Here is a 23,623-nt window from a genome sequence, read left to right as displayed (position 1 = left end):
TGCTATTTTTCAAAAATGTGTAAAATATTTTTGTTCCAGGGACTCCCAGAAGCAAAGATTTGAGTTGCAAATGTTTGCTTTAAAAATGTATATTCAAAGATTTGCACACATTTTCACGATCAAAAAAAAAATAGCAGATCTACAAGCTCGTAGCGCGGCACTCGGTGCCGCGCTATGAGCTTTTATATCTGCTATTTTTGAATAGCCAAAGCCAATAGCCAATCTAAAATGACAGAGATACTTTCCCGGATTGAATGTGTTTAATCTATAACTAGACTAAGTTCGAACTTAGTGTGAGGTGGTGCAACCGGCCCCTGATGTATAGCAAACTCTACTGGTAGAAACTGGTATTGCGGTATGGGTATAGATATGAATATCTGTCGATATGACCATGGAAATATCCCGTTATGACAGTGGTTCTCAAACACTTTCATGTAAAGGACCCCCATATCGATATGTATTTGGCCACAGCCCCCCATCTGAAAAGATTTTGTACCAGGGACCCCGATAACAGAAGATTTTTCAACATTATTTGAAATGACTCAATCTGAAAGCTCACCACCACACGGTGTGAGCTTGTCGATTGGCTATTTTCGAAAAAGCTGAAAAATAAAGTGTTTAAACTGTTCCATATTTTGGCTGGGGACCCCATCGGAACCCACTCAAAGACCCCTGTGGGTCCCCGAACCCAACTTTGAGAACGCACTGCGTTCATGGATATCTGCCAAAAATGTCAATATGGCGTCAGCATCCCTATTGGTCTGTGTTAACAGCAAGATTTCTTCTTCTGTGAGGGCGTGTTGACCAGCTGGACTGTCTTCTCCTTCTCTCTGTCCTCCTGCTCTTTGAGAATTCTAGAAAAAAAACACCACCGCAAGAGTCCAAAATGTCACATCAGTCATCATGAAAAGAGGACTTCATTTTCAATCTCATCTTTAACAATCTGTAACATCTGTTACTTTGTGTTTTATAGAAGCAGATAGAGATGGGTATCAGCTGGGAGATGGGTGTCAGCTGGCACGGAGCAAGAAGGGTCGCCAGAGACCGGAGTAAATGGAGAGGACTCGTCGCCCAATGTTCCAATAGGAACGGGAGGAACTACGTCTAAGTAAGTAAGTAAGAAGCAGATAAGAACAAAATTTGGTCGATATTTCATTAAGGATTCATTAAAAAATATAGGCCTCCGAGAAGTATCTTCTTCTACAGGTCAACTAAAGATTACAGTTAATACCCAGAAGAAAATTGTTGATGCTGCATTCATCAGTTAGGCCCTTAATCTGTGGAACACATTACCTCAAGAAATTAGGGAGGCGAGCACAGTCAACATCTTTAAGTCAACTGAAACCCACCTTTTTAACTTATAACATTTCTATGTATGAAAATGGCTATATAAATAAAGCTCATTATCATTAGTTATCACCCAGGAGACAGTTCGAATATAATATGTAGTTGGTATTATGTGGTCGTCATTTTGCATAAACATTGTCAACGAGGGCCGTAGTGTACAGGAATTGTATCTTACCTGGCTAAATGTTCCATGGCTTCCACCACGTTATATCCAGAACAAGCACTGCACTCGTAGAAAATCAACTGGCATTCCTGGAGAAAAAAAAGTGAATCATCATCATAATGATAATAATGATAATCATAGAAAGAAGACTGAAACACAGATAAATATCTGTCAAAGAGAAAGTAAAGATGAATGATACACGGGTGTGTGACTGTTGTGTAGATCAAGGATTCCCAGGATTTCCAGGCCCCAAAAATGTAATCATATTTGAACTGGGGACCCACCACAACCACTCGCACTGCGAGGCGTTGTGAGCTTGTAGATCGACTATTTTCACAACGTTTGCCTTTTTCTTACATAATATTTGACAATTTGGCATTAAAAAGGGTCTTAAAAGTCCTTAAATTATCACTTTAGAAATGTGCAGATACCCTGTATGCACTTATGCACTACTCTCTGTTGGTTTGTTTACTGTTGAGTGAGAAAACAATGTTGCACATTAAGCTAATCATCTGGAAACCCCCCCCAAAATAATTTGCGGACCCCCCCAGACTAGACGACACACAGTAAGTACAGTAGGTAGTCACACATAGAGACTGACCTTTGCTAGTTGTTCAGCCACTCCACCCTGGATCAGCCGGTCACTCTCCATGTCCGTTTTATTCCCCAGAAGCATGATGGTTATGTCCTCACCTGCACTGTCCTATGGACACAAGACAGGAAAGAGGGAGAGAGAGAGAAAGAAAGAAAGAAAGGTTGTTTTAGAATACAAGGACATGTTTTGGGGGGAAATTGCTCCATTAACCCAAGATTTTTCAAAAATCTTGTAGATCTGCTATTTATTTTTTTTTACACAAATGCGTTCCAGGTCTTAATGGGTTAACCCCTTGAGCCCTAGCATCCTTATTCTGAGGTGAACATTCGTCAGCTATTTTCGGCGAGATTTGGTGTAGAGGTCCGTTTTACTAATATAAGTATAGAGCAGTAGTTCTAAAACTTTTTTTGTGCCAAGGACCCCCAAATTGATATGTGGCCGAGGACCCCCCATCTGAAAATGTTTTGTGCTAAGAACCCCCAGAAGAGAAGATTTGTGTTAAAGCATTCAAGAACTTTTCAAACAGCTTGTATATCTGCTATTTTTGAATAGCCAACGTTTAAAATATGGATGATGGGGTTAACCCATTAAGACCTGGGACGCATCTGTGTCACTTTTTGATTTGAGCTAAACAAGCGTTATTTTACACTTTGGCTATTCAAAAATAGCAGATATACAAGCTCATAGCGCGGCACCGAGTGCCGCGCTATGAGCTTGTAGATCTGCTATTTTTGAAACATCGAGAAAATGTGTGCAAATTAATATATTTATATTCTTTTAAAGCGAACATTTTTAACTCAAATCGTTGCTTCTGGGGGTCCCTGGAACAAAATATTTTGAGATGGGGGGTCCGCGGCCAAATTCATATCATTTTGGGGGTCCTTGACATTTTGCAGAATCGGAACCTCAGGCCTCAATGGGTTAAAATGAGTGTGATGCCCCCACGAGGACCGCTGGGGGTCCCCAAACCCCACTTTGAGAACCACGTAGAGGATCTAAGTGGTTACAATGTCAATATCTCGTGTGACAGACCGCAATACTAATGGACCCGACACACATTGAATTCAATGGAAAATGGCGGCGTCTCTCTCACCTGCACACTGGTCAACCACTGTCTGACAGAGGTGAAGCTCAGCTCACACGTGATGTCATACATCACCACCACGCCGTCAGCCTTGCGGAAGAACTGCTTGGTGATGCTACGATACCTGAACAGGAAGGTAGGCAGGGCTGTCACCATCACGACATCATAGTTACAAATCCTCAGCGTTCACTCTGAGAGTGTAGCAATGGATCCAAATAATAATGATCAGTGGTGGGAAAAGGTACTCACATTTTGTACTTGAGTAAAAGTATCAATAGTGCAATGTAGAAATACTCTGCTACAAGTCTGGAATTTCAAATTTACTTGAGTAAAAGTACAAAAGTATTGGTATCAAAATGTACTAATAGTACCAAAAGTAGAACGTAGTCAACGTACTCATTATGCAGAATGTACCATTTCACAAGTTTTCACATGTATGAAAATCTTTTGAAAATAGCAGATCTACATGCTCACAATGTGTCGCATCGCGACGCATTGTGAGCTTGTAGATCAGCTATTTTCAAATGGCCGAAATGTATATAGGGCTGAAGTGGGTAATGTATGTTTTATAATAATAATCAAAATCTACAAAGCAACTAGCAACTAAAGTTTTCAAATAATTGTAGTGAAGTACAATATTTGCCTCTGAGATGTACAGTGGTGGAGTAAAAGTAAAAGTACTGAAAATTGGAAATACTCCAGTAAAGTAAAAATGCCTCAAAATTGTACTTAAGTACAGTAAATGTAAAGAGTAAATGTACTTAGTTACTTTACACCACTGATAATAATAATGATAATAATAATAATAGTTTTTAGGGATAGGGATATTCAATTACGGATAACATGACGTCTGTTGAGAACGTGTATGGATAGATGTAATGTGTTGATCAAAACTGAGTATAAATGGACCCTTAACGGATAGTATAAATGGACCCTTAACGGCCCCTTGTGGTCCCCGGACCTGATGTTGAGAACCAGTGTGTTAGTGTCTCACCTCTCCTGTCCTGCTGTGTCCCATATCTGCAGCGCCACCTTGCTGTTGTCCACGGTTATTGTCTTCACACTGTAGTCTATGCCTGGTCAAATAGAAAACACATTCCATTTACACATTTTTTCAAGATTCTTTGAAAAAAAGTCATTCTACAAGCTCACAACGTGTTGTGCGTTGAGAGCTTGTAGAATGACTAATTTCAAATAGCCCATGCATATAGGGTTAAAGTAATTTAGTTAAACGGATTTTGAGGCTATAATAATTAATTTAGCTGACACTTTGCGAACCAGTGGACAACGCTCACACCAAGAGACTGACTGTCAGCAATACCACAATGTAGAAATACTCACTTCTGAGAATGTCCAATTTCTAGGGGTGTGCCGATATATCGTCCTGCGATATATCACGATACGTTTTCGTGACGATATGTATCGTTTTGGCGTTTACATTTTTTTATAATTTATATATTTTGCAATAATAATAATAATAATGCAAAAACAGAAGTATTTGTTTGCATTTGCCCCCCCCCCCCCCCCACATATATTTGCATAATTAAAAAGTGCCATATAAATCATATCGTATCGATATCGTGAGCCCAATATCATGTATCGTATCGTGAAATTAGTGTATCGGCACACCCCAACCAATTTCTCCACACAAATGTCCAATTTCTCCACACAAATGTCCATCTCACAGTACAACATATGCCTGTGAGATGTAGTGGAGTAGGAGTATAAAGTATTAGAAAATGGACATACCCAAATAAAGTTCAGTACAACATTGCACATCAGTACAGTATACTTGAGTAAAGGTACTTTAGTTACTTTCCACCGCTGCTGATTGCATAAGACCACAGGATGATTACAGTAAATGAGACGGACTGCTTCAGTTCAGACAGCTTTGGATTACGTCACTGTCGGGTGGAAAACTTGTATGTCCAAAACTGTTCCTTTTTTATTATCAATTTTAAAAAATTGTCAGAGTGAAAATAGAAGATATATACATTGTACAAGTAGCAATGCGATGCGACGCGTTGCAAGCTTGAGCTGATTCAGCGCTGACGCCGTTTCTCGGCCGTTGGGGTGAGATTAGCTTTCATAAAGTCCCTGTTGGGTGTAAATGTCCAAAACTGTCACTTTTCAGGATTCAAATTCAAACGCGTCGCTTCGCGCCACGTTACGAGCTTGCGGATCTGCTACTTTTGATGCTTTTGTATGACGAATACTCAAGTATTCAAAAGTTCATGCTATTACAAAATACTTAAAAAGTACAAATCACAAAATACATTTTCTTTTTAATATCATTAAATTGCTGTAATAACACCCCCTCAATTATTATAGTATTTAACCTCATAAAACATTTCTCCACTTCTGATCGTTCTCAATCCATGCCCGTTCATCTAGTGACACACATATTTATAGACACATGTTTTCTTGAGACACCAGGTGGTGCTCAACTGACCTCATTCCCCCAAAATTCAGCTCCAACGTGGGGGAAAACTAAGGCATTCTACTATGCTGCCACCATAATGTGGAATGAACTACCAAAACCCATTAAAGACCTGGACTCCCTACCCAAACTCTAAACTAAACTAAAAGAATGGCCGACCTAAAAATACAAGGGAGCATAGTTTAACCCACATCCTCAGCCCTCCCCCTTCTCTGTAAATATACCTTATGATGGTAGTGGTACTGCGTTTTCTTCTAATATGTATTGTATTATATGTGTTACTGATGAATTGAGTACAATGGACCACAATGGAAACAATTAATCTTGTCTGTCTACGTTTCACTTTACCTGCTGTCTCTATTTTGGGCATGTCGTTATAGGCAAACATTCCCCCCCCCCCAAAAAAAATAGCAGAAATTGCTTATCTACGGGCTCATAACACGTCGCAAAGTGTTTGCATTGTGCTATTTTTGAAAATGGGTTTCATAAGTGATAACTTGTTTTGCCACTCTTTTCTGAATCTACGCCCCTTGGAAGGTGGTGTGTGTGTGTGTGTGTGCGTGTGCGTGTGTGTGTGCGCGCATAGTGCTTACCCACAGTAGCAGAGGTGTCGGGGTAGAAGCAGTCGTCACAGAAGCGTTTAAGGAGGGAGGTTTTTCCCACGCTAGAGTTCCCCACCAGGACGATCTTGAAGAGCCGGTCAGGTGGTGAGACAGCGCCCTCTTCCTGCTGCAAGGTTGTTATCATTTAGTTAAAAAAGGTGCAGTAAAGCTTTGGCTCTCAAAGTGGGGTCCGGGGACCCCCAGGGTCCTTTTGAGGGGGTTCCAGGGGGTCCCCAGCAAAAGTAGTTAATATAGACGGATTTCCGCGCGACGTCATCACAGAGCAGAATGCGCAATCTGCGCATGCTTGGGGGAAACGAATTGTTGCGCCGTTCACTCTGTTGTTATGTTCGGGAGTTAGATAGCCATAATTCTGCTATTATAGGCATAATAGGCATAATGCTGCTATTATATACAAACAGATCCAACTTCCGACAAATCATTTTTATTGAGTAAACAAGGTATTACAAACTGCATAATTTAATCTACTTTCATTAAACCCGGTGAAGATCATTTCTTTTTTGAATGGACATTTGACCAGAGCTGCTGCGGGTAATGGCGCCCTCTATAGGCTTCCCCCTCCTCTGCGCGGTCATATCCTCTCATGTTTACTAACAGGAAACCTGTCTATAGCATCGCAATCATGTTAACCACTTTATCCATTTATAGGTTGGCTATTTAAAAATAGCAGATCTACAAGCTCTCAGCGCGTCACTTCGTGGCGCGCTGCAAGCTTGTACAGCTGCAATTTTAGAAAAGTTTGGGGAAATATATATTTTTGGAAACTGTTGAATAATTTCGATTTCGATTTTTTTTAACATAAATAAATCTTCTCTTCTGGGGGCCCCTGGCACAAAACACAAAAATGGTCAGAATTAGTGAAAATATTATAATTATTATCATTATTGTTATGTTGTGTCTGTTTTGGTGGTGTTATGTTATCGGTATCGTCCTGTTGTTCACTGTATTGTCTTTTGTCTCGACACAAAAGAAAGAAAAATATATATTTTATATATAAAAGAAAGAAATAGTGAGACTAGCTTGTAGACACTCTTGTCTGACGAAGTAAGGCATTAATTGATTGAAAAATAAATAAGAAGTTTAAATATGGAGATACAAGGTTTCTGCCCGACAGCGACGATATAGAGAACTACACACAGCAGCCTCACACCCTCTGTTTAAGGAAGTGTTCTGCATTCAACTAAAATGTAGAGACAACGTACTGCTCTGCATTTATGCTTCCGTTCTTTTGTCCTTTCTATCACCCATGGTGTCCCTATTTGGGGTATATCATTCATTACAAGGGAGAATTTCCAAACATATACATGTATAAATAAAAGGTAGATAGATAAATGAAATAGCATATCTACAGTTTCACTGTGCATTGCACCATTGCACACTGTCATCATAATCATAACCTTTTTATTTAACCTATTTAACCCATTAAGACCTGGAACGCATCTGTGTCACTTTTTCATTCGAGCTAAAAAGCATTATTTTACACTTTGGCTATTCAAAAATAGCAGATATACATTGAAAAATTGTGAAAATGTGTGCAAATCTTTGAAAATATATTGTTTAAAGCGAACAATTTTAACTCAAATCTTCGCTTCTGGGGGTCCCTGGAACAAAACATTTTGAGATGTGGGTTGGCGGCCAAATATATATCATTTTGGGGGCCCTTGACATGAAAAAGAGAACCACTGATATAGAAACATACGTTTTTGTTTTTTTTACAATCGGCTTCAGGTCTTAATGGGTTAAGCTCGGAGTACAGTTGAGGGGCAGGCCCTCATTTTCAATGTAGCCAAGCTACAATATAGAACACAAAAAAACAGATTTTTAACTCATTGACTGCCGATGACGAGTACAGTTGCCGAGTTGACGAGTGTGTGGTGTCTTCAATGGTTTACGCTAGAGGGCGCTGTTAACCAACCCATGAGTGATCCTATGACTTCTGGAGAACAGTAGACCCGTAAATAATGTGATCACACACAACAAACCCAGCCCCGTCCGATCTAATGTAAAAAAAAAAATTCTCTCCTTTCTGTTGCTTTTTGGTGAAAACAAGCCCCATTCAACTGCCCACAACTATGGAATGGATTATCGTGGACTTCTGGATCTCATTCCAAGCAGATGGAGCATTGATAGAGAACGCTGCCTTGCCTAGCTCTGTCTGAGCAGGAGGAACCGTGAGGGACACTGTGAGCTTGTAAATCTGCTATTTTTTAAGGTTTTTGAATAGGGCTCTATTAAGGCAGTGGTTCTCAATCTTTGTTCGGACAATATTGCCCCCCCTCCCCCAAATATATGTTATATAATTTAGAAACGTCTCACTGAATACCAAATAGCAGATTTGACATTAAACTGGATTATTAGCCTACTTCCCAGGAATGAGAAAAATATATACTGTAAGTGATATTTGACATCTGATCTCACACTGGCACTGACTCGCTCTGGATACGAGCGTCTGCTAAATGCCCAATTAGTAAATAGTCATCTGAATAGAGCGTGCATCTCACATCGTGCGGACAGAGGGGGGGGGGGGAGGGGGGCTTACATTTAGGCTGGTCTCCTTGCCAACAGGCTGGCCCCTCGGCGAGGTGGGGGGCCCTCCGTCCTCGGCGTCCCCCGTCCTCTGACGCGGCTGACTCATCACGATGTCGCTCATCACCAGGTCTATGCGCTCGTCCTCCGCGAAGGCCTCCTCGCATTCGCTCCACTCCTGCAGCGAGGAGGACTGCGACTGGTAGCCCTCCTGCAGGAGCTGTGGCAGGTGGTCCTCCTCGATGGAGATGATCCTGGGCAGGTGGCACCTGCGCGTGGGGGGGGGGGTTGTCACCATCAGGACATTTTAAGTTGACGACTAATTGTGCTACAAATGACTGTGATTAATGATTTCATTGTGTCTTTGCCATTGAACACTGGTACATAGAAATAAAAATTACATTTCTGCTTGGCTTTTAGGCTTTTCTTGCCTTTAATGTCTCGCACAAGGCCATATATACCTAATAATTTTGCACATAATAATTTTAATTATTATGCATAATTTTGCAATATATTAATAATTAATTAATTAATTAATAGAAACGATTCTAATTATTATAATAATTGTGATCATCTCAAATAATTGCGATCAGGCGATTATACGTAATAATTGTGAGTACCTGCGGGACGGGGGTCCGACGTTCATCGCCTCATCCACAGAGGAGCTGAGGGTCTGGTAGGAGGAGTGCACTAGGTTCCTCCTCTTAGAGTGGGGAGACGCCATCTCCTCTTCACTACACACACACAAAATATTTATTTATGTCCACATAAACAGGAGGTACAAGAATGCCTTGTACAAAGGACATAAACACCGCCAGTGCAGTCAGACAATAGGAAAACAGCCAGTTACAAAGTGCCTATAACTTAAGGCAGAACATTGTCACAATACACTTGGCATACTTGTCGGACATCAATCATGGATAAAGAAAACAGCGCCTCCTCCATATTGATCGGCTTCCTATAATAGCTGATACTGAGCAGTACATTGCTAACCGTTTGGCCATCCTTTTGGAGAGGCCGGCCATTTGAAGGCCCCTCAAAACCAAGTTGTGCACGTGCCCTAGGCTACCAAAGATTAAAAAAACTAAAAGTTTACATCTGTAGCCTAGCTGTGAGATGGTCTGCTCTAGCTGATGATATTTTAGCACTTTGGTTAGAAAGGCTTCTTCTAAGCTGTACTCAAAGGTACAGCAGACCTCGAGAAGGAACACCTCCCTATGGTTTTCATTCACAACAATGACAAATGTTAGAGAACATAGAATCATCATAACACAGGCTAAACATGCTTGGCTTCACAGTAGAATGCTTATAGGATGATGGAGGACGCGCACACACACACACCTTTGAAAGACGTTATTGTCAGTGTGTTTCATAGAATTTGAAAAGGTCTTCTGGTTCCATGGTGGTGTTTTCATATTCTTCGGTTTCTGTGGAAGGAAGCAATCAGTTTTCATGTGATTGAGGAATGAACTTCAGGGTTTTAGGTTTAAAGCTGCAATCGGTAACTTTTATGACCAACCTGGAATATGAACCCCCGGGTCCTGCGCCCTTCCACTATTGAACTAATGTTTATAACAAAAAGCCCGTCTGAGCAGAGGATAAACTGTGTTTTGAGCTTTATACAGTACCTTGTGTCGACCACTAGGTGTCCTACCAGACCACAGGATCTAAATGTCTCAATAGCCGAACAGGGAGACCAACTACAACCACCACGGTTGTGTTAGTTATATTGTCTTGAACACAGATTGATCGAAATAACATTTAATTCATTAAAAAACTGTTTCGGATTGCAGCTTTAATAGAGCATTCGTTGATTTCATTTTGGTGATAATTGCGTCTTTCTTTGAACCAACAAACATGCAGGGGATTTTAAAATAAATGACCACATACCTGGGAGCACACGTCTCTCTCATCTCGTAGATGTTTGTTCATTTCCCTGCAGGCAACAGACAGACATCAAAACCATTACAATGAAAACACAAAATGTTTCTTTTCACTGGGAAGTTTTATCACTGTGGTTCACTGTTTGAAGCTATGTGCTTATAACCCCAGTGTCACTATTCTGGGGGGTGAACATTCTGCATTGCGAGGAGTTGTCAGCTTGTAGATTGGCAACGCGGCCCGAACACCTATGTCACCCTTCTGTCGTTGTGGTCTGTCGGCAGGCCGGCGCCATATTCAGTCATGAATATCAACCCAAACTCTGATTTGCTGATTTGTTTGCGCCTGATGCCATGGTGACACATTGAGGTTAGACAACACACTCCATATTTGGGCATACTGTAGCTGCATTGGGAACTTCTTATATGATTATGGCTGAGTCATAGCGAAATGAGCGTGATGACGCGGTCGGTCCGCACGCCCACCCTCCGGCCGCCCACCTGCCCACCACCGGCTGGCCCTTCCTTTAGCTAATTTTATATAGGATACTCACAAATGTTGACAAATCTTCGTTTATGGGGGTCCCTGGCACAATTTCCTTTTCAGATGGGGGTCCGCGGCCAAATACATATCGATTTAGGGGTATTTACACAATATGTCCAGAACCATTGCTATGTCTAGTTTGTCAACCTGTGGATATTTAGAAAAAATCCCATATTTCTGTGTCCTGCTGCCGGCGTTATCTACCCGGAAATCAATTGTTTTGGTTGCGGTGATGTCACGATGATTATGGTCTATATAATGCTGCTCTGAGAGGTGACATTAGAGAGTGTGGCGGATGTGTCCTGGGAAAGTCCCAGGTAGGAATGAGTGTGAAGCACAGCTTTGTTGAAAAGTATCATGAGCAGGAAATCGTTCTCAACTCAGGAAAACTGATCAGACGTGCTCTTTAATGTGACCAGTCTGGAATGCAGGAACTTCCCTCTGCCAAGAACCGTTTAGTTGCCATGCGGAAAAGTAAAAAGAAAATGCAGTGGTTCTCAAACCTTTTCATGTCAAGGACCCCCAAAATGATGTGTATTTGGCCACGGACCCCCATCTCAAATATTTTGTTCCAAGGACCCTCAGAAGCAAAGATCTGAGTTACAAATGTTCGCTTAAAAAAAAAAAAATTATATATATATATATATATATATATATATATATATATATATATATATACACTCAAAGATTTGCACAAATGTTCACGACTTTTAAAAAATAGCAGATCTACAAGCTCATAGCGCGGCACTCGGTGCCACGCTATGAGCTTGTATATCTGCTATTTTTGAATAGCCAAAGTATAAAAGGTTAACATTATTGTGATGCTATATTAACACATTTTTCTGGGGACCCCCTGAAACCCCCTCCAAGGACCCCTGGGGGCCCCCGGACCCCACTTTGAGAACCAATGGCCTAATGCATATCAAAACTGGGGTCCTTGACATTTCAAAAGGCTGATAATCAATGGCTTGAACATAAATGTTGTGTCTAAAGTCAGGTCATACGGTCGTGGTGCTCCATGTTGTACCTGAGCAGGTCCAGTTGTTTCAGCAGGCTCTCCCTCTCTCTCTGCAGTCCCTCAGTGACCCTGTACATCTCCCTGTGGAATACACCACATCGTCACGGTCGAGTGGAAACCTCATACGTTACGATTCTAATCCAAAAGTAGCAAAAATAGCAGATCTACAAGCTCAGAACGCGTCGCAGTTGTGAGCTTGTAGATCTGCCATTTTTGCTGCTTTTGTGCGACACACTGTAGAGATACGAGGTTTCTGCCCGACAGCGATGACATTCTTGCATGACACCTGGGACTAATCGGGCATGTGCAATGCCAACGCTTCATTAGACAATTATGAGAAAATACAAACTTTTATCAAAGATAACTTCAAGCGTAGTGTACAGCAGTACGCAGCATTTTACGGTATGAATGTCTACGATCCTATCCAGCATTGTGCGCAAGTAAACATTTTTGAGTATCTGTACTCGATTATTTGTCACGCGTTGTGAGCTTGTAGATCTGCTATTTTCACTATTATTGATATTCTTTTCAACATTTCTTGTAGATCGGCTATTTTCAAATGGCCGAAATTAATATAGGGCTGAAGTGGTTAATGCATGTATTGTAATAATAATCAAAATCTCCAAAGTAACTAAGTTTTCAAATAATTGTAGTGGAGTAAAAGTACAACATTTGCCTCTGAGATGCAAGTGGAGTAGAAGTAATATCACAAACATTTGAAATACTCCAGTAAAGTAAAGAAAATACCTCAAAATAAATACAGTACTTGAGTAAAATGTACTTAGTTACTTTCCACCCACTGAGGAGGACTCACTCACATCTCCCTCTCCTCGCGGAGGCGTGCGGCCTGCTCCTGCAGCACGCCCAGCTGCTCCTGGGCCAGGCTCAGCTCCTGGCTGGTGAGCTCCAGGTCGTGCGACAGCTCGCTGTTGGTCTGCTTCAGCTTGACGTTCTCCACCCGGGTCTCGTGCTGCTCGCTGTGCATCTCGGTGCACTGGTGCTCCAGCTGCATAGAACAACACAATTGAGGCGTTGTTTACATCAGTGGTTCTCAAGGTGGGGGTCCAGGGACCCCCAGGGGTCCTTGAGGGTTTTTCTTTTGTTAAAAAGGTTAAAACACTATATTCTGATTGTAATCATTGCTATAGTGTGTTTGTTCAGTCACAGTGGTTTCCCCGTCTCGTCGTATCGGCTATTTGAAAATAGCCGATGTACAAGCTCACAAAGCGCTGCGATGCGATGCATTGTGAGCTTGTAGATTTGCTATTTTGAATATTTTAGAAATATTTTCATGACTTTATGACTTGCAAAATATTTTCTAATACATATTAATTTGGGGGTCCTTGACATGAAAAAGTGTGGTTTACATGAAGCAGTTTTATTGTGATTGAACTATCATTCTGATTATTAGTGGAATATTAGGATCCATGTAAACACAGTCAGAAAAGTCAGGTATGTATTTACAGTAGCCAATTCTTTTTCACCCCTTTTTCTCCCCAATGTATTTGTTATGCCAAATTAATCCTCCCACACATTTATGAGTTGTTGTCACTGCTGTTGTACCCTCCTGGCTCACCTGCCAGTGAGGAGCCCCCACCGTGAGGACATAAAGCCTCCGTCGGTGCTACTCCTCCCGTTCAACATTCCCCATTGACAGGTGCCGCCCCCAGCCTGTAGGAGTGCGAGCAGTGACAAATATCACCCTCCCCGCCTGGCTACCTCACACCCACAAAAAACATGCACAAAAAGCAAACTCATGCACTTCCTCTACGATGTTATCGTGTGTCTTGTTTGATGTGCATTGTTCATTCTTTTGAGTTGGTTACCCTGGAACATACTCAAGGCTAATCTCATATACCACTGGTATATGAGATTAGCTCCAGACACAGACACTCAAAGCCCTCTTCTAACCAGTGTTCCCCAAATAGTGGGTCGAGACCCATTTTTATGGGTCGCAAGTAAATATCCCTTCTTTTTTTTCTCTTTTTTTTCTTCAAAAGACTGATAAAAAAATCTAAAATGATTAATTATTTAAAAATAAAATAAATTTGTGTTAAGAAGAAGTGAAAATAGCAGATGTGCAAGCTCACAACATGTCGCATTGTGAGCTTGTACATCTGCTATTTTTCACTAGCTTGGGTCCCGGAGGAGACATCAAATTTCTCTTTTTGGTTCCTGTTTGGGAATCACTTTTAACATGAGGTCCCTATTTTGGGCTTGTCATTGTAAGGGAACATTTTCAACCTATTTCAGAACATTGGAGGAAAATGGGTTGTGTTTACCCGTCTCTGTTTGTTCAGTAGCTGGTCCAGAAGTCTCTCCTTACTGGTCAGCTGGACCTCCAGGTCTTGACTTCTAGACAGGAAGCGCTGGTGATCCTTCAACACAAACACCAGGGAGAACAACACAGATATCATCACTGTCGGGTGGAAACCTTGTCCAAAACAGTTACTTTTCAGGAGATATGAAAAAAAAAAGAACCTGTGTTCCAATGCATCCAATGTAGTCACACGTTTGTGTTAATAATTTTCATTGATTTAATATTTATGAAATATACAGTACAGTATAATGAAACAAATTCCAAAGCGAAAATAGCAGATCTACAGGTGTGTAGATCTTGTAGATCTACACTGTGTGTGTGTGTGTGTGTGTGTGTTTGTTGGGGGAACTGTAGATGTGCGTGTGTGTGCGGGTGTGGGGTTGGGTGGGAGAGTTAAAAGGACAGGGAATACAAAAGAAGATGTACCCAACGGAGACATAGGTTGGACCGTGGGTCAGTACCTGTAGGAGAATGCGGTCTTTTTCATTTTTTATTTGAAGCTCCATCTCCTCGTAAAGCCGGTGGATCTCATTGTCGTGCGTCGCTGCCTTCCTGCGTGGTTAGAATCACGTATCAAATACAAACAATATAACACACACACACATCCTATCACGCTCACGTACCAGACTCAGGGATTCCACTTTCTGTCGGTGGCAAGAACCAATCAAATAACGTTTTGTTTTCTAGTGCTTGGAAAAAAATAAGGCAGGCATCGTAAAAGCCTATATCATCTATTAGTTGCATACCGTACCCGTCTAGTTATTGCATTTTTATTTTGAACTGAACCCAGAGGTGTGTTCTACCGTGTTACACTATATACGTAGTTAGGTATATAGCCTATACCCTCTACTAACCATTTCATTTGGTGACCAAGCACGAGCATATATACGTGCGCATGTCGGTAGTGTGGGAGGGAATAATATCGTATGCCCTCCGAAAAAAACCTAGTTCACACACCACTGACTGAACCTGACCTTTGCAGGGCACTCTCCATCTCCCACTTCTCCTGGTTGGCCTCTTTGATCTGTGACGTCACCCTGGCCAGAAACTCCTCAAAGTTAGACAGGAGGTGTGGCTCGTCTCTGCGCAGCTGAGCCCACAGGCTGCGCACCTCCTCAGGACTGTGTGGGGAAAGGAACAATGGGAACCATGTTTAGTCTCAGTGGCAATTTTGAGATTATAACCAGTGGTGGAAAAAGTACTATTTTTTTTACTTAAGTAAAAGTATCAACACTGCAATGTAGCAATACTCTGTTAAAAGCAAAAGTCCGGAATTCACAATTTACTTGAGTAAAAGTACAAAAGTATTGGTATCAAAATGTACTAAAAGTAGAAAGTTGTGTGTGTGTGTGTGTGTGTGTGTGTGTGTGTGTGTGTGTGTGTGTGTGTGTGTGTGTGTGTGTGTGTGTGTGTGTGTGTGTGTGTGTGTGTGTGTGTGTGTGTGTGTGTCACTCTCACACACACACACACACACACACACATGTGTTAAGTTTTCAAATGTATAAAACTAGAGGGTCGGGGCGCTGCGCGCCCCTCCCCCCTAGCCGCTGCGCGGGGCTTTGTGTTTGTTGGTCTCTATAATATATAAAGCCATAATAGGAGATGTTCCCAATGGAGCTATGCCCAAATATGGAGTGTGTTGTCTGACCTCACGTGGGTCTCGTTGGGCGGTTATATAAAGCCATAATAGGAGATGTTCCCAATGGAGCTATGCCCAAATATGGAGTGTGTTGTCTGACCTCACTTGGGTCTCGTTGGGCGGTGGTCGGCGATGACGCTAAGGAACAACATGGCCGACTGTAATGTTGTGAGTTTGTGTTGGCCGCAATTAATTATGCTGCGAGGGGGCAGATGTGTGCTGAGCAGTATGAAGTGGCCTACAGACTGCGCGTAGTAATTCTGCACGTTGTGGCGTGTCTTGTTAGTGACATTGATATGTTGTTTTTGTGTTTAGTCCCACACAGTGGCAGGTTTTTTTTGGGGGTTTTGGGTTTAGAAATGTATATACAGTATAGATGTATTAAAATCTTTTGAAAATAGCAGATCTACAAGCTCACAATGCGTCGCATCGCATATTTTCAAATGGCCGAAATGTATATAGGGATGAAGTGGGTAATGCATGTTTTGTAATAATAATCAAAATCTACAAAGTAACTAGTAACAAAAGTTTTCAAATAATTGTAGTGGAGTAAAAGTATAATATTTACCTCTGAGAGTAGAAGTAAAAGTACTGAAAATTTGAAAAATAGTAAAAATACCTCCAAATTGTACTTAATTGTACTTAGTACAGTACTTAAGTACTGTAAATGTACTTAGTTACTTTACACCACTCATTATAACCATTAGCACGACGCAGACACTCGCTCCGTCATAGAAAGCACTAAGTGGTTGTGGGATTTGTGAACACTGCAGGCTGCTGCACACATGACAAAGTATGAATGCATGAAATAGCACACAAATTCCTGTTTAGTCCTTGACCTGAAATCAATAGCCTAAGAATGTCACTCGCCATGTTTAGTGTGTTGTGACCAAATACTATGACAGCATTCATGCCTTTCAGAGTCGCATGGGGAGCGCGCATGTACAGACAAAAGGATTCCAGCACGCATAAAGTCGTATTAAGCCCAATCCTTAGCCTTTGCCTGGCTACAATCACTGCTGCCAAGATGACTGGAAAGTCTGGGTGTGACACCATTTATAAATGCACTTCCGTGACCACCAACTCTCTATTTCCACTAACGTGTGTGGCTAATAGCGCTGGTGTTTGTGAATTGGACCTTTTTGCTCATGCAGTGAGGCTCAGTTGCACAGAAAGGGGTGGATTTGGTGCCAAATGTGTGCATATTAACCAGTTTAAATATATGCAAATCACATCGGAGTGGAGAGACACTATATGCTCGACAGCGCACTGAGCGCATTAGGGGTGCATTTCACCCTTTGCGAGTGGTTTACGCCTGTGGTTCTCAAAGTGGGGTCCAGGGACCCCGAGGAGTCCTTGAGGGGGTTCCCTGCTAAATAGGTTGATACAGCACAAAAATTGGTTTAGCCACTCTAACCCTATATACAATGGTTATTTGAAAATAGCTGATCTACAAGCTCACAACGCACCGCGATGCGCCGTTAGATTTGCCATTTTCAAAACATTTGGAAACATTACGAAAACTCTTGTTTTCGTAATGTATGGGGGTCCCTGACACAAACTAGTTTCAGATGGGGGTCCGCAGCCAAATACATGACAATGTTTGAGAACCACTGATCTCATCTCACCTGTCCAGCTCCACGTTATGTCAAATCTCATGTGCACACATGCTGCTTTTTATGCTATGTGTACATATAGAGATATATTAGATATTTATTTTTCAGTTTTTCTCCTTGCTCGCCCTCTCTGGTGATGGTGATGAAACACATTTCATCACCTGTGATTCTGATTCTGATTCTCCAGCCAGACCATCAGATGTCACCAGGATGTACTTATTATCCTGACATCCTCCTCCACTACTGTTTGTTGTTTACTCTGTTGAGCTGCGGCTGTTTGCTAAAGGTGAGTGTGGTAGCCACACCGTGTCTGATCCCTGTTGTCATGATAAGCGAGTAAGGAGTTTATCGTAACAGTTTATAACAGCTGCAGAGCAGAGGCCTGTTTGCATTGTCTGATGTCTGAGCAATGCAATGGCAACCACGATTATTATTTATTCAAAGGATGAGCCGGCAGACTGAAATGGGATGACCCTTTTCTAAACGTTCCTCCCGGTTTCTATGATTTCTCTCTTTGTTCTGCCAAACTACAACATATTGACAAAATAGCTCTTCCTCACAACGCCTTTTATCACGACGTGTGTGCGAGCTTGTGCATCTGCTATATTCGCCATTTGTCGTTTTAACGGGTCTGTCTAGTATTAGTTGACCAAGACATTGTTAATTGATTAGTGTTTTTTTCCAATGCTGAATTTCTTGCTAAATGATGAGCACATGTAAACTCTAGATATAAGCCTTTAATTCTATCAGCCTCTATGCCAATACAGCCAGTAGCCATTGTGAAACCAACATTAGAATGTTCAGATCTCAACCACACAAACTTGACAAGTGAAAAGACATGAATGTTATGTACCGGTATGCAGCAAACACAAGGTTATAGATGTATTTATTCATTATTTTAGTCTGTGAATTCCTACAGTATGACTATTAGTAAACTATGAATTACTATAAGTCGAGGACAGCCCTAAAAATTTTAAACTCTGAACATTTTATACATTTCGACAAAACAGGGACACCATATTTAATATGGTAAGATTTCCTCAGTCAGAACAAGTTTCTAGCCAACATAACCTTGAAATCTTAAGCAGAAAATCGAAGGATTGTTCTGTGCAAGCGGCCCCTGGTCTATCCACATTGTCTAACAGGGAGATTTGCCTTGAGTGGAAACTTTGTTGAGCTCTTTGTTTGTTTTGCACAGCTGGCTTCTGTCCCACACTAAGCCACTGAAACCATTGTGTGGACTTAACGGAGTGTGTTGACCAAAGTTTCAAAAGATAAACTGTGGACCACACTGAGCACACGCAGATAGGCCAGGGCCAGTGTATCTGATAGATTGCTTTATCATTTTACAAACACCTTAGGCTCAGATCACACATTGGAATAAGATAGACACAGACACAGTGGAGATCTCCGTCATATTTTACTTGGTCCAAGGAGCCAATGTCCAGCTTTACCTGAATCATTTTCTGAAGTACAAATACTTTTACATTGGTTTATATAGCAACATGAGAAGGAGATACAGTTAAGCAGGAGGCAGGGCTTAGGAAGTACTCAAAAGTATTAGACTACTGTGAGTACTCAGTACTTGAAGTTAGCAGGCAGAGCAGAGGAGGAGAGACACAGACAGCTTAGAGATAAGGAAACTATGTAAACATCTGTAGCGTACAGGAGCTTTGTAACAATAACAAACCTTCCAATATTGGCCTTTAACTCTCTCCTCCTCTCAGCACAAGCATAATAGAAATGAACATTTATGCATTAATTATATGAACACAACATTATATAAAACTGAGAATCGGCTCCGTCAGTATCCCAAACAGACTCGACGCCAAACATGGCACTCCCTATGGTCCTCGGTGACGCGCGCAACTTGTTTACGTGAACTACAAACGCACAGACGGACTGAGATTTCGCACATTTACAGTAGGATTAGCACCCAGGTGGTGTTTCGAGCCTGGTAGCTCTTACTTAGACTAGTCTGAGGACGTCACCTGGGTGCTAATTAGGGGTGTCGAAAAAAATCGATTCGAATCGCTATTATTCTATTGGACGATTCAGAACCGATTCTCATTTTCAAAAATTTTTTTTTTTTTTTTGTTGAAAAAAATAATGTTTTTTTTTTGGATCTTGGATTTACCTTTGTGTGTTTAGTTAATACAATCTTTACAATTATAAAAGCTATGTAAATGTACTCTGCTCTCATGCGAGCAGACTGGAGTAGATCCTGAAATCCTATGCTTTGAATCGAGAATCGTTTTGAATGGATAATCGTTTTGAATCGAAAAAAAAACATCTTTGGATCGGGAATCGTTTGTTTTGACCCCAAGAATCGTAATCGAATCGTGAGATAGCAGAAGATTCACAGCCCTAATGCTAATCTCAATGAAAATACTTTTGTAGTTTGATCCCATTTGCAGACTCTATTATATGTTGATGTTTGCTTCTGTCCAGCACCTGGCATTTAAAAGTTTGGATGTGCGTGCTTCATTCACTTGTTTACGAAAACAGAGACTCACTCTTCGAACACGGTGCTGGCGCCCAGACTCTCCATCAGCATACAGAAGTGCTTCTCCTCGTCATCCTCCACGCCCGCCAGCCTCTCCTCCCATTGGCTCTGGTACAGGGTTTCCGGGGGGTTCTCGCAGGGGCCTGTGTCCGCCGTCACCTCCTCGGACGAAATCCTACGCCCATATAAAAACTCACCTGTCCAAACAAAGAAAAAAAAGTGACATTATTAATGGAATACGAAACCAAACCTAAAAAAAAACATTTGTGTTGCATTCTTTCATCCAAACATGAAGAGGATACTTCATGAATTGAAGAAACTAACTATATTTAAAAAATCCTTTATAAACGTTATAGGTAGGTCTCACAGTATAACCCAAGTGTCCTGTATCCAGTCCTTCTCTCCATTACTTCCAAAACATGCATTTTCACTCTAACTTTACTCTATATGTTCCAATGTTCAAAAGTCAATCAAATTATTATTAATCACAATTATTTGTATGACAATTAATTATAAATTCAAATGTCATGACTGTGACAGTCCTAAATACGAGGTACATTTATGCAGTGGTTCTCAAAGTGGGGTCCTCGTGGGGGGGGGCACTTAAGCACGTTATCCATTAGAATAGTGGCTATTCAAAAATAGTAGATGTACAAGCTTAGAGCGCTGCAAGCTTGTACATCTGCTTTCAAAAAGTTGAAATAATTTGAATAATTATTGAATAATGTTGATCTTTTTTTTTTACATAAATCCTCTCTTCTGGGGGTCCTTGGCACAAACAAGTTTGAGAATCACTGCATTTATGTTTTGAAACAGCAGTTGGAATGTGATCCTACTGAAGCCAGAGGAGAACTCGTGGAGTGTGAGGTAGCCGTTGCTATCAGAGTCCAGCTTATCGAACACATCCTCCAACTGGTCAGCGCTGAGCGGAAGCTGTCCGTTTAGCCTCTGTTGAACAGGACACACAAAGCAGAATTGTTACAGAAGCCTTTTATCTCCATATTTCAACTTTTTACGTTTTTTTTCCCTCCTCCGGGAAATGAATGCCCTTGTTGTACAAGAGTGTTCTACACAAAAGTAGCGGTAATAGCTGAGCGGGAAGCTGTCCATTTAGCCTCTGTTAATTAAACAGGACACACAAAAAATCTTGTTACATAATTGCCTGAAAGCAATTATTCAAGCAAATCGCATTTCTTTTTGCATAATCATTTAGAATTGATTCCATTTATCTTTGTTAACACAGCTGGATGAAATGAACAGATAATGTTATACTGTACATTTACATAATTATTTCTATGTTGTTGTTGTCCAAATACTCTTTTAACCAGCCTCCTGTTCCCTGCCGCGTTTCGAGCTTGTAGATCTGATACTTTTGTGTGACGCTGTAGCATGATCAAGTAGGGCGTTAATTTACGAAAAACACAAAGAGTTAGTACATGAAGAGGAATCTGCCCGACAGCAACGATGTGTTACCATGCGTTACCCGCGTTACCATGCACTACGACCAACTGAGGTCACATCCACACAGTTTTACACACCGTCACACCACTGTTGTCCGACATTTACAAGGCAGTGAAGCTTTAGGCTTTATGTATGTGGGATTGACACAGTTACAGCTGCAAACTGAGCCCACACACCGTATCCAGGGACCAGACAATGGAGGGACCAGCGTCCTTATAAAGACCATCAGCTGTGTGTGTGTGTGTGTGTGTGTGTGTGTGTGTGTGTGTGTGTGTGTGTGTGTGTGTGTGTGTGTGTGTGTGTGTGTGTGTGTGTGTGTGTGTGTGTGTGTGTGTGTGTGTGTGTGTGTGTGTGTGTGTGTGTGTGTGTGTCTCACACACACATACTGTACAAGCAATACAATATAAAACAAAATATGATACAATTGATTCCAAAAATTATTGGAACATTCTGTTTGGCTAGATTCACCTTGCAGGTAGGCCTACTCCAACTAACATTAGGTCTGTGACCTACTTATCTGCAAACTGAAATGAGACACACATTAGCATTGCAATAGGACTTTAAACTCACTACACTCTCTTTAGCACAAAACAAAGCAGTTGTCCCAAATACACTTGATGATACTTATCTGGAAAGTGGCTGGATGTGATTAAAGTAAGCCGTGCCACTTGGCACTAGATTGGTATAATGCCTCGATTGTTGATTGTTTTCAAAATCCATCATGAGATGACTGAGGGTTGCACATGGATTTCTTACTTTCAACTCACTAGATCCTCTTTAGCAGGCTGTTAGCACAACAAGAGGCACAAACAAAACACGAGAAAGTAGTTGGTGCTGGCTGGCTGCACATGATTTTAAATTATTCATTGTCATTTGGCTTATTTCTTAGAACTGTAGAACTGCATTCATGAGTGTTAAGCAACAAACCTTTTAGTTGTTGTTTTCACGTGTTAAAACATATAGGCCTAGAGAGGGGTGACCAGAGGTGGCAAGTAACTAAGTACATTTACTCAAGTACTGTACTTAAGTACAATTTTGAGATATTTAATAATTTTGAGATATTTTACTTAACTTGAGTTTTTCCATTTTTCAATTATTTTTCAAATATTACATTATTTACTTTACAATTATTGCTATACAGTGCATAACCAATTACCTATTTTATACTTTAGCAAATCTACAAGCTCACAATGCATTGCATTGCCACACTCTGTGAAATGGCACATTCTGCAGGTATTTTTTATATATATAATTTGCATATAGAGCACTGCAAGTATATTTTGATGCCAACACTTTTGCACTTTCACAAGTAACATTTTGAATGCAATACTTTTACTCGTAACAGAGTATGCCTACATTGTGGTATTGCTACTTTTACTTAAAGAAAGTAAAATCTCTGAGTACTTCTTCCACCATTGTTGGTGTCGGGCAGGATCTCCAGATTGAAACTTTTTATGTTATTGTTTCATAAATGAATGCCCTACTTCAATCATACATATAATAGGCATAGGCTATTAGAATATATATATATATATATATATATATATATATATATATATATATATATATATATATATATATATATATATATATATATATACACACACACGGTATATAGAAAAGGTTTTTCATTTTTTTGAATTATATATCTATAACCCTAACCTAACCCTACCCCTAACACCAAAATAAAGTAACAAAAAAATGGAAAAAAGTACCCAAATCCGGCCAGAAACCGGAAATTCTCGCACACGGGCACGCGGGGGACACATGCACGCGCTGTGCGCACGTGCATTTGTCCGTTGCCTGGGGGGCTAAGCCCCCACCCTAGTAGAGATCTAGCACCGCGTCTGGATGAGACAAG

General features: G+C 41.0%; 1 protein-coding gene across 2 annotated transcripts in view; it reads right to left on the bottom strand.

Moving 5' to 3' along the window:
• Positions 1 to 266: 266 nt before the first annotated feature.
• Positions 267 to 23,623, bottom strand: part of LOC311047449 (EF-hand calcium-binding domain-containing protein 4B-like) — a 30,536-nt gene continuing 7,179 nt past the window's right edge. For both annotated transcript variants that reach the window (XM_084060178.1, XM_084060177.1), the window contains exons 4-20: positions 21,138 to 21,249; positions 20,312 to 20,498; positions 15,515 to 15,661; positions 15,002 to 15,092; positions 14,503 to 14,598; positions 13,039 to 13,226; positions 12,230 to 12,301; positions 10,669 to 10,714; positions 10,120 to 10,205; positions 9,399 to 9,512; positions 8,792 to 9,047; positions 6,223 to 6,358; positions 4,184 to 4,265; positions 3,199 to 3,313; positions 2,112 to 2,213; positions 1,523 to 1,599; positions 267 to 854 (exon numbers count right to left, since the gene is read on the bottom strand). In XM_084060178.1, coding sequence (XP_083916304.1) covers positions 767 to 854; positions 1,523 to 1,599; positions 2,112 to 2,213; positions 3,199 to 3,313; positions 4,184 to 4,265; positions 6,223 to 6,358; positions 8,792 to 9,047; positions 9,399 to 9,512; positions 10,120 to 10,205; positions 10,669 to 10,714; positions 12,230 to 12,301; positions 13,039 to 13,226; positions 14,503 to 14,598; positions 15,002 to 15,092; positions 15,515 to 15,661; positions 20,312 to 20,498; positions 21,138 to 21,249 — 1,995 coding nt within the window. In that variant the 3' untranslated portion in view covers positions 267 to 766. The remainder of the gene's footprint in view (positions 855 to 1,522; positions 1,600 to 2,111; positions 2,214 to 3,198; positions 3,314 to 4,183; positions 4,266 to 6,222; positions 6,359 to 8,791; positions 9,048 to 9,398; positions 9,513 to 10,119; positions 10,206 to 10,668; positions 10,715 to 12,229; positions 12,302 to 13,038; positions 13,227 to 14,502; positions 14,599 to 15,001; positions 15,093 to 15,514; positions 15,662 to 20,311; positions 20,499 to 21,137; positions 21,250 to 23,623) is intronic.

This window comes from Gymnoscopelus microlampas, assembly GCF_963454915.1.
Source record: "Gymnoscopelus microlampas genome assembly, chromosome: 6".
In the NCBI taxonomy this organism is placed as follows: Eukaryota; Metazoa; Chordata; class Actinopteri; order Myctophiformes; family Myctophidae; genus Gymnoscopelus; species Gymnoscopelus microlampas.
Note: the sequence above shows the minus strand (reverse complement) of the source record. Positions and strands in the feature narration are given on the sequence as shown.